The 12,004-nt window shown below is 44.6% G+C and overlaps 1 protein-coding gene across 1 annotated transcript; it reads right to left on the bottom strand.

The window, feature by feature from the left end:
* Positions 1–5,701: 5,701 nt before the first annotated feature.
* LOC119702756 (glutathione S-transferase omega-1-like) lies at positions 5,702–11,743 on the bottom strand. The gene is made up of 6 exons (XM_038141332.1): positions 11,631–11,743; positions 11,446–11,554; positions 9,758–9,980; positions 8,746–8,847; positions 6,502–6,608; positions 5,702–6,237 (listed from the first exon to the last, which is right to left on the bottom strand). The coding sequence occupies exons 1-6, from the start codon at positions 11,662–11,664 to the stop codon at positions 6,084–6,086; spliced, it is 729 nt and encodes a 242-aa protein (XP_037997260.1). The 5' UTR covers positions 11,665–11,743; the 3' UTR covers positions 5,702–6,083.
* Positions 11,744–12,004: the final 261 nt, after the last annotated feature.

Below are 12,004 nucleotides of genomic sequence, written 5' to 3'. Positions count from 1 at the left end.
TATGCTTTCATCTCCTTCCAAGTAGCTTCTGAATCCATCAAACAACTTTCACTCAATTTGATAGAGCTCAGAAAAACCTCTGATAATATTTAGCAAGCAGGCAAATGGACAGGAGACAAAGACTCTCATGCTTCAAAAGCACATAAGAGGTATTTGAAAATGTTCCCAGTGCAGTAAAAGGTAGTCTCATGTCTTCTTTGACCTGAAGAAATACGTTGTGAGAAAATGCAGAGTTGTGTTACTGCTTCTGCTGCTCTCAAAATGATCCACCCAACTTTGCAGCAGAGCCTTAAGGGAAGATGGATGCAAGCAGTTCTTCCCATCATATCTGTTGGACTAGTCTGGTATCAAAACAGAAATCTGAGCAAGCCCCTGCCGTGGATCAATTAATGTTACAATGTTTTTCAAAAGAAACTTAATTTTCCAGTTATGTTACATTTAAGAGTGTCATCTGAGACTCCTCAAGTGCTGGAAGTAAAATCTCTGGCTGCAGAGGCAGAGAACAAAGCTTCTCAGTCATTATTCAAAGGCAAAATAAAGGCTCTGAGTTTACAAGTAATTAAAAATCTGTCTAGCTAAAACCAGAGCTCACCCAGAATGTTGGAGGAGGGAGAAAAAAAAGGTATTAGCTTTATTGATCTGCTCTGGGGGGGAAGAACAGAAAGTGCTGAGGTGAAACATTTAAATACAGCCTGTTCAGATATTCAAGTGCCTGTAAAATGTCTGACTGTGGCACTATGTTAAAAAAATTGTGCCCAAAAATAAAAATAAAACCAATTAAGTTTTTAGGGATGTCTTAGGTACTCAACAGGAAAATGAGTCTATTTTAGATGTGAAACTATATTCAAATCCACTGCTGAGCCCACAGCCATTAACAGTCTCAACTCAAAGATTTAATCATGTAAGGAGACAAGATTAAGTTTCTGTCTGAATTGTCCTGCTTTGCAGAGGAGCCATGACACTTATAATGCCATTGGAAATCCAATTAGGCACCTTTGTGCAGACCATCCAACATTCAGGATCCAACACAGTGCAATACAGCCCGGGGGGCAGAGCTAGGCAGGTCTGGGATCAGTAACCACAATGCACAGCCTGACTCATCAGTCACTTCACCTCCCCAGGTGCATCAAGAAATCCATTCCCTGGCTCCCAACCTTCAGTCTTGCTCTCTAGCCCTCTGCTGGGAATCAGACAGCACAGAGGGATTTCCCAAATCCTCAGGGAGATGGTATGAGGCTTGTGAATACGTTCCAAATCTCATCCCTGCCTGCTCACCGGGCAGGGCAGGGCAGGGCAGGGGAGGGCAGCCCTGGATGATTCCTCTGCTTGTAAGCACAGATGATCCAGAGCAGCCCCTCCTGGCCTCCATCACCTGGGTGTTCTCACAGAACAGAGGTGTTCTGCACCCTCAGCAGGGTATTCCTGCCAGTTCAGTTCACCTTCAGGGCTATCACATGGCCAGTGATACAAACTGGGCTGTGTTACAAACAGTGTTACAAACCTCCTGTATCCAAAACTGGATAAAAGCAAGGCTTGCCCACATGCAGCTGTCTACCAGAGCCCCACACTGACTCCCCTGCCAGAGCCACAGCTGGCAAAGCTTTGGAAGTGAGAGGTTTGATCCAGAGCAGAGACAGACCAGCAGAGAACAGCCAAGAGACATAAAGCATATGGAGAGGAACTGAGGCACTGAATCTGTGGGCTTGAATGCACAGGTTATATCAGAACTGTCTTCCCACAAAGACAAGCAGCTGATTAATCACCACACCTTAATTACTACAAGTAAGAAGAGACAAACTTTGCTTCCAAGCCTAAACAGGCACAGAAAACAGCTCTGTGATGAATGTATAGGGGAAAAAAACACCCACACTCCAGCCTGTGGATTGGCCCAAAGCACATTCTTGTTGAGAGCTCCCTTCTGAGGATGGTTTGAGTGACAGAAGGAAAGGCACAAAAGCATCCTCTGGGGTAGCAGGAACGCTGCAGAGAGGTGCAGGAAGGACAGTATTAATTCATAATGTCTCTATTGGTCATTGATTCTTCAGGCAGTCTGAAGCTGACAGCTTTTTTCCTCCTTTTTCCTGAGCCCTCCTATGCTTTTGCTGTGCAATCACATTGGTGACTCATGCAAATGGTTTGCAGCTTACAGGAAACACTGTTCCCTACCCAGCTTGTGGCTGTTCAGTGCCCCTATTCCTGGCTCCCTTTCCTCTGGAGAGATGGCTTTTTCCATCAGCTTTGCCAAGGGTGGTGGTTCTAAGACACAAACCTGCAGCATGTGCTGCAGCTCTCACAAGCTGCTTCCTGCGCACTAAAAGATGCTGTGAGAGGCACAGAACAGGCTCCACACATCAGCCCCTTCATACCAGCTGCATTCTCACTCCCTCCTGGACTCAGATACAGTGTTATTGCAGACTGCTAAACAGCTGTCACACTCTACCCCAAGAACAGTTGCATCTCACTGACAAGTTTTAAAACTCCTGTTTTAGTAAATCAAAGTGTTGTAGAAGGGGAAAAATACTAATGACATCACGTGGGATCATTACTTCACTCATATAAATCAGCAACTGCCATCCCTGTTGGCTTTGGACCAGCAGTAGAAAAGACTGTTTCCATCTTACAGAAAATGGGAGTGATTAAGTAAAACTGCCCCTGACCTCATGACTTTAGAGGGACTCTATTTTCACAAGCCATTCCAAAGTGAAATCTGTGTCCGAGGAACGGGGTAAAATAATCAGGCTACTAGTAAAGACAGGAGAGAGGCTAACAAACAGCAAACAGCCACTTCTCAAACCCTGCTAATGCAGGGGAACATTACAGATGCCATGACAGTGGAAAACTGGGGAGAGCAGTCCCAGGACATGTAACACTGTGCCAAATCCTCATGCCCAACACATGCACTCACAGAAAGTGAGTCCTGCTCCCCAGGCCTGTCTGGGGAGCAGGACAGACAGCTGCTAAATGAAGCATGGCAAGAATCAGAGATTAGGTGAAACAGCAAAAAGTTGAGATTCCCTTTTCTCTTCCTTTTTGATTGACTAGAAAAAGCAACAAATTCACAGGCATCTGCGTGAAGTTGACACAAGTGTTCCATGTGTCTGTAGTACATAACTTTTGAAACTTTTCAAACCAGTACATCCAGTTACTACCACTTTCAGTGCAAGAAACACTGGACCTTTTAATATCTCCCTAGACAGAAACTCCTCAACAAGTTCCCCAAGCACAGGCCTTCTGTTATAGCTGCATTCCCATTCCCATTCACCCAGGTTCCCACTCAACTTATCCAAAACTCAGCAAAATTTTCCAGATCTGAGAACCTGGGATCCCCATACCTTCCTCCTGTCTTGGCTCCCCTCTACCTTTCTCTTAGCTTCAATATAAGGGATCCTAAAATTATAATGAACAAACACTGGAACACATCTTTTATGAGGGTACCAAACACCTCAAGGATGTCAGTAAAGATACAGGAACATGCTACAAATGCAGGACAGAACAAGGCCCAGTGCCTTGCTAACCTGAAGTATCTATTATCCATCATGCTACCAAACTCATTATTTTTACAAGACAGACTTTGTCCTTGTTTTCTTAATACTGAATTTATTTTTTTTAACCTGTGCTAGTAGAAGTTATTTTTGGTGGCACAACAAAAGAAAACAAACAAACAAGCACCCTCTTTTTTTTGAAAGCAAGAGCACTATGTTCAAGGGCAAAACATGGAGCAGAAGGCAAGTAAAGACCTACTTACTGTACTACCTGATCCACAGAAAGTTTTAAGGAGTGCTCTGACCAAAGGGGAGAGCTGTTCATCTGCTTGATCCATTCCTTACAGACTTCCATCTTTCTCTTCTGTTGACCAATGCTGAAAATGCAAATGTCTCCTTTACACCCATCCACCCTGAAAGGAGAGAGCCAGTCCATTCCATATAACTTGCCTTTTCCTTTCAAGACTGGGCCAGTATTGCATATTCATTACCACATTAAAAACACTTTGCCTGAGGCCTGCATTTCTTGCTATGCAGTAATGAGTTCAAGACCCCAGCTGTCTGCTTGGGGATTTAGAACACAGATATTTAATAGTAAATTATAAGGCGGAATATTTCATTTTACTTTTTTTTTTGCTGAAGTAGCACATTTATAATGGTACACTACAGCCATTAAATAAAGATGGGAAGAGCATTTCTTTCTGTTCAGATAACACAGTCTCTGGGTTACTGTGGTCTGGCTGGAACCAGTTCAGTTTTGGGATGCTGATCTCTGCTCTTAACCTATTACTGGATCTCCCTAATGTCACATCTCCCACTACAGTCAGTAACACATTGGAGCAAACTGTAATATATTTCTAGCACTATCCTAACAGCTTTTAACAAGCCCTACACAAAGCAAAGCTGCTAATAAAACCAAAATGCTCTGCAGTTAATTCTTGGAAGTTTGCCACTGAGATCCCACCAACACTACTTCAGAGACATTGGCTTTATAAAGCTCAAACCTTGCTTTCATCTAATGAAAGGTCCCAGATCCACATCCTGACAACACTTCACAGCTCTTGGCTCCCTCTGGGTCCTCTGACAATCTATGAAACATGTGTAGCATTACATCCCGACTGGAAATTCTTTTATAAACTACAGTATTCTAGAAGGAACAGCAGTATAATTATTATTTTTCTAAGTAGTGCCAGATGTGTTTAAAAGCCACAAAGATAAACAGGAGGGGAAAAGCTGCATAGTTTGAATTAAAGCTAGTAAGAGCATAAACAAGAGCCACAGGCTGACAGACCAAGTTAGTTTTCGCTCGTTCTTTTTTCTTTTTTCTTCATCAAATCTCCTTCCTACTCGAAGTGACACAAGCATGAACCACCTCAGAGTTACTGTGCCAGGGCAGAACATGTTACAGAAAAAAGTTCAGAAGTTTCCTCCAGAAAAGCTCCAAGACTCCCAGTGTCTCAATTACCATGAAATCCATGAACCACCACATTCTGCCACGCTACCTCACCTCACTGCAATAGGAAGCAGACAGGAACAGTCTTGCATTTCTTATGACAACCACCTCATCCCCATGGGAACCACAGCCCTGCCCTTGGACGCTCTGCTTTGTCTTGTTTCTTTCTGTGTGCTTATCTCCTGGAATTATGGCTAGTTTGGGTTGCTAGTGCTCTGACAGACATACTCTAATGTTGCTCAGTTCTGTAAGTCATAGATGTGAACAGGAAAAAAAGGAAAAAAACAGGAGAGGAAAAAGTTTTTCCTGTGACTGCTTGGATTAAATAATCTTGTCCCCACACTGCTATATCAACATACAGGACAGCACTAAAGATGTTCAACTAAAAAGCTCTAATTCTGCCACTTACCTGATGAAACAGAACACACTCTTTCCTTCACCAGCAGCAAGGCATCACCAGCGTAATGTTCTGACTAAACTCCTTTGATTTCTGCTCTCTAAGTTTACCTACACCTTGACAAGCAGAGCAATGCTTCAAATTCTGAGAACAGAAAATAAATGTCCTTCTGCTCAGGATATTGTTTTTGTTGGCTTTACTCCTTACTCCAGCCTTTAGGTTAGAACCTAGAATAAACACACCAGTACTTCAGAAGGGCAGAGAAGGATTATAACCATACATTCCCCTAGCATACCTAACAAAACCTAGAAGCTCTTACTAGAACCAGTCAGTGACTAACAGCTGCCCAGAAACAGGAAGGAAAAACTGTTTGAAGACATTGCTTGTTTTTTATTCATTTTCAAGACACGAGTATAACAATTTTTAAATCAGGTAACAGCAACAGTTCAGGGACTGCCCACTGCAATGCCTAGAAAGAGCCCAGAGATTACAGACCATCACCTCTTGAGTGGAGACATTTTCCTTTACATAACATTCATGGCCAACAATGACTTCCCATCTCCTGCTTGAAGCCAGCACATCCTTCCCCCAACAGGAAGGAGTGGAGTTCACAGAAGGTTTCTCAGCCTTTTCAGCACAGATTTATTCCCCATTATGAATGCAACCACAGAAGAGCCCCCACCAAATTACACTGACTTCCCACACTGGAGAACAGCACTAACACTTAAGCCAGCACACTTCTACTAGCACCTCAGAGCCCATAATCACATGCCTCAGGGCTGTTCTTCAGATACAGCTGGAGGTAGTTTTTGTATGTCTGTGGGTCAGTTATTGTAGCCTTGATAGCAGGGTCCTCCTTCATGGCCTCCATCCAGCGTTGGAGCTTTGGGGTGTGATTCAAAGAGCTACAGGAAAAAGGAAGACACTGAGTAAAGCAAACGGAAAATCTGGAGGGCATCAAGGAAACAAAACAGCTTGAAAAGTTCCATTTTACTACTTTCTCTGTCCCAGTACAATGTCCAGTTTAGAGCAGGATGCTTCCCCCAAACCGCAACACAATACAAGCTTTCTTCAGCAGCCCCCAAGAGTGGCCCATTGATGCAGGGCACACCGGGAATATTGATACTGAGGCACTTCAGAACACACCAGAAGCCAGGCAAAATACTCACTCCTTCAGCTGGAATGGTTCCAGACGTTCAAACCATGGCCAGATCAGGTAGTCCACCATTGAGACCGAGTCCCCACCATAAAACACCGTGTTGCGTTTGGACAGAACCTGGGAAGGGTGAGAGGTGTCAGCTGCCCCCCAAAGGAAAAGTGCAGCAGAACACTCCACAAAAACCCCACTGCATGGTGGAAGGCAGGCACACTACAGGGATCAGTAAGCAAATGAAGGAGATACAGTATATTTCTCTTGTGCACACAGTATTAGCAGAGTCAGTATAGTTAAGCTTAATACTACAGTTGCTATTTCATAAACTCAGCCCAGCTCTCCTCCAGAGGTTCAAAATCTGTCACGAAATATGAACCACTAACAAGCTGCAGCATGTGCACAAACAAAGAGGAGTTTAGCTCAGAATGTGATTCCTTGCTTGTCATAAAGCATAAATGGCACAGATTAATCACGCACAGCAGCAAACATTCATTTCTTGAGCAATAAATCCAGCTAAATTAATCATCCTGCTAAATTAGAGCACCATTTTAGCAGGGACTCTCTTCCCATAGCAGTTGAGGCCAAGCAGTGTCAGGAAGCATTTCTAACATTACATCTCAAACTGCATTTGATTCCAGGTGCAAAGGCAACAGGAACAAGTGTAACTTACACCAGAAAGAGATCCTTCTCACAGCTCATCACAGAAAGTAGGGCCACAAAGCATGCAGCAAGCTCTCCTGTTACATTTATGACTCTGATGCATTTTTATAGTGCTATGGTTACCCAAGTTTAATATGCTTTAAGGACCCCTCCAGAGCTTGTTCTCCTCTTTCATTAGATTAGTGGCTCTATTTCTGGGCACTCTGCTGTTTTAAAGGTGGAACTCAAAAGACCTTACAAGTCTTGGTCTTTTTGAATACACACACACACACACAGTACCCTCACATGGCATTTATTCTCTGTCCATAACCCCCATGATCTAGTAGAAATCTTGAAGCAGCCCTTCAGGAAGCACGGAGCTGTTTGAGCTCACAGGTGTCTGACAGAACACCACCAGCAGCTGCACAGGGGCAGTGATGGGAACACAGCCCCCTCTGTCGGGCAGCAGAAATCGAAATACAGAAGTGTTCCAGAGTACTTCCACTCTGGAATATCTCTTGCAATACACTGAGGGAAGTTTGCACGGCTCTGTTTCAGTCTCCCATTCACAGCTGACCATCAGCTGCTGCTGTAAAATCATTCAGGGTATAGTAAAATAGAGACACTGAAGGAACAGCAAGTTATTTCACAGTATTAATCAAGCAAGAAGAAGGATAATTCTTCCTTAATGTTTAATACATCTGTATTTCAGGGAAGTGAAACACACAACTTCCTCCAGGAACTCGTCATCTGCACTACTCCAGCCTCAGTCTGACCAGATGGACAAGACTACCCTGCAAACAATTATGTTTTGGCAGCCCAAGGGGATGGGAAAGCAGAATGCACCAGACTGTTAGGAGAATTAGGAAAGAATTAAAAGGTTATTGGGAGCTTTGCACCAGAACAGAAATATTCTGGAGGAACTCCACTGATCCACCCAAGCATTGGCTCTGGCTGCTAAAGACAGAAGGAATGGGTTCATGATAGAGACAAGTCCAATAGCTATTCAGAGTAGCCAAGAACCATTACTGACAAAGAGTGTCAAGTGGCTAACACAGCCTCAAAGCCACCTGACACTTCCTGGAGCTCCACTGAAGTTGCATTACACCACCAGTAGCAGAATATGGTCCAGGGCTGGATTTCTACAAAGCACACATTACATTCTGCATCCACCCACCCCCAAAGATAAGCTCTAGAATGAAAAAGATTTTATGTCATCACCAAGGTATCTGCCCTGGTTTCAGCACAGATGCTCTTCAGCAGCTCACACTCTTCAGCCCTTGCTCTTAGTACATGCTGCAAGGTCTCCTTCACTCACAGAGCAGAACACAGATACCCAAGACAACAGCAGTCCACTAGAATTCAAAAATCTCTACAAGTCTACACAGTTTTTATCATTAGGTAAAGTTTAGTTTAGCTAGATAAAGTTCAGTTTTGGTCCTTGAAATTTATTCCAATGGTGCCGTTGTGCATCCTGGGCTGAGGATAGTAAATTGAGAGATTGTTTCTTGTGGTAACTACCAACTAAATGAGAGATGTACCACCAAATGCCACAGCATGAAAGGAAAAAAGGGAACATATAAAGGCTGGTAATCTCCTCGTTATCATGAAATACTCTCACCTCTTCAAGTTTGCCAAACTTTTCAGCAATCTCTGCTTTCAATGCAGTGGTGTCCTGTCCATCTTTGACTGCCAAAACATGCTTGAAAAGCAAGGATGTTATCTATAAAAAAGGAAAGTATAGTTTTTAATGCACCTATTACAAGAATACAAGTTAGTCACTCAAAACTTAAAATGTTAACTTAGATGTTAAGATATTAAATGCAAATTAAATCTTAAGAGATTTGACATTAAAGAGCTACATAAAGTCCATTGATAAAAATCTTCTATATTTCATAAAAGGCAAGCAAAAGCCTAGAGAAAGAAATAATACAAACAGTAATGAATTTTAGTCTTGTAATAAGAACAGAATAGTGAAAAGTGTTTCCCATCTGCACATTTTCTTTCTTGCAACACTTCCCTCTCTCCATTCAGCCTATTTACACAGGCCTGCTGTAAATACATTCTCCCTTTTATTCCCTTTCTTTGTCCACATCCTTTGCATCTTCTGTTTCTTTCTCTCCTGCCTCATATCCATGTGACTTCTTTCACTTCCTAGACTCCTCAAATCACATGCTTTGTATGTTTGAATGTACAGAGAGGTTAATTCCAGTCAACCAGCTCCAACCCCAAATAAGAGCCAAACCAGACTCCCTGCGCTTACAGCCATGTGCCATCTCCTGTCCATGGTTTTAGGCTCTCTGAGCTAGGCACTTCCCATATCCTGGATTCACTCAGTACTTCCTACAGAAAGGATCAGAATAAAATGCAGCAATTTTCACTTCCCATACAAACTTTCACTTGCTTGGATGCCTTCCTGCATCCATCCCTGCACATAATTCTGGGAGCAATTTAGAGGCACAGTGGATTGTATATGCTCTCAGCAAAAGGCCCCAGATATCCCCTCTGCTTATTTAAATGCTCATCCCAGACACAAAACCTGCCTTCAAGGATGAAAGCAACATCAGCAACAGAGCTGCAGTTTTTGGAGCCATGGTGAAGTCAGGAATGGTCCCACTTTGATCGCACAGTACCTTTGAGAAGTCTTCCAAGAGCATCTTCTGACAAGCTCGTTCATAGGGGTCTGAAGGCATCAGCTTCTTCCCTGGAAATGCTTCATCCAAGTACTCACAGGTGATGGGGGACTCCCAGATCAGCTGGCCCTTGCTGGTCTCCAGAACAGGAACCAGCCCAGAGGGGTTCTTCTCAAAGTACCAGTCAGGTTTGTTCTTCAGATTGATGTTGATGACTTCATGGCTAAAAGAGCAAAAGAAACAAGACCCAGACAGGCTCAGTTCTGCTCCAGTCCACCCCATACCATGGTGAAATGCAGTCACCTCAACAGTTCAGTACTTGAGAGCTCAACCCTCAAGCCCCTGTGCTCCCCTGTTTTCTCTGAAGTTGTTTGCAGGACTAATCCTCTGACACCGAAGTACTGGCACACTTCATTGGAGAAAGCATGCACTGACTTGCAAGGAGCTGTCTGCAGACTGCATGCATGTCTTTTATTAGTTTAACAAGCACACAACTACCAGGCTAAAAACAAAGATTAGAACTCAGCACACTTACCACATGTGAGTTCAGGGGCAGTCTAAGAAAGAAGCAGTTGACTGCAAATGAGCCACATCTCAATTAAGAAATGCACCTGAACCTTAACCTGCCCTTACACCAAAGAGCAAATCAGGAGAGCATCCTTCCTACTTATCTTCCCAACCTATGGCCTCATAAGGAACAAGTGCTTAGGGTAAAGGCAAATAGATATTGATTAAAAAAATACATGGGAAATACATCTATATTAAAAAAAAAAAACAACAGAAGTTACATGCTGAGCTGTATGTGTGATCCCAGAAAATTCCTATTAAGCCCAAAGGTCTGCTAAACACAGCTGAACCTTCAAAACAAGAAGTTACCAGAAGGCAACTATCACATCTAGGTAGCCATAAAACCCCTCCAAAATCACTATGCTCCAACAAACCTTCCAGCTCCAACATCAGTCCAAAGACACTTTAACAGAATTAAACTGACCCAGAAGTTTTATTGCATCTACTCTTCCAAAACCAAAACACCCAAGTAAAAACCAAAATTAACTAATTCGACTCTCATCTTACTTTCAAGAGACCTATTAGCATTCCCTATTCCAACATGAACTTCCAGCCCTGCGCTGGTTACAAACCACCGGCCTTGGACTTGGCAGAACCACAAAAAGATGGGGAAAAGGGTTAATTTTAATTTGTACGGGAGGGAGACATTAGACCCCATTCAAGAATGCTGAAATGGCTATCTTGAAAAAGAAACAAACACAAGCACTGAATTTTATTAACTTACTACAGCATAAGAACAAGGCAATGTAACAGGAACACAGCACATTTCCTCTTTTGAAAAGGTCATTCACTCACTACTGTGTTTTGTTGGGCAGTGACACAAGAGAAACAACTGAATATCCGTAGCTTCCAGAATTTTCACGGCCACTCACATCAAATGAAACAGTGTATGTTATGCCTCTACTCACATTTACTCAGGGCAAAAATTATAAAAGAAAATCAGCTTGGGGTTTTTACTTTAGGCCTTTATGCAGCTGCATTCATACACACCCTACTCACTCAGGCTTCAGAGCAAAATCACGGACAGAAGCCTCTTCCCAACCAGTTCGTTCAGGGATGTTTAATTTAGGAAACAGAGGAAGGCAGGCCCGCCGCTCGCTCCGTGCGGGCCCGGGGCTCACCTGATGCCCTTGGCGCGGAGAACCAGGCGCGTCCGCTGCGCGTAGGGGCAGAAGCGCATGCTGTAGAGCCGGATCAGCCCCGCGGGCACCGGGCCCGGCGCCGCGCTGCCTGCGGGGAGAGCAGAGGGGCCGTGACCGCCGGCACCGCCCCAGCCCGTGAGCCGTGCCGGCCCCGCGGCGCTTACCCTTGCCCAGGCTGCGGGAGTGATCGCCCGACATCCCGACACGGCGCGATGGGCTCCGATGTGTGACGGCCCCTCCGCAGCGCCCGGCCCAGGGCCGCCGGCACCGCCCGCCGGGGGAAGAGTGCCCGGCCCCGCCTCTCTCCCTGCCTCCCTTCCCTCCCTCTCGCCTCCCTCCCGTCCCGGGGCAGCGCTGCCGCCGCTGCTGAGCCCTAGAGCTGCCCGCTGGTCTCCCCCTCAGCTGGCCCCACCCAGCTGGGACAGGCACTGCTCAGCTGCTCTCCCTCTCTCCCTCCTGGTTTACAAATAACTGCACAACCACCTCCGGCATTCCCGTGGAGACAGGACGCTCATGCAAACTCCACCTCACGGGCCAG

This window comes from Motacilla alba, chromosome 6 (assembly GCF_015832195.1).
Source record: "Motacilla alba alba isolate MOTALB_02 chromosome 6, Motacilla_alba_V1.0_pri, whole genome shotgun sequence".
Lineage (NCBI taxonomy): Eukaryota > Metazoa > Chordata > Aves > Passeriformes > Motacillidae > Motacilla > Motacilla alba.
The sequence above is the reverse complement of the archived record's forward strand: the minus strand, read 5'-3'. Positions and strand labels throughout refer to the sequence as shown.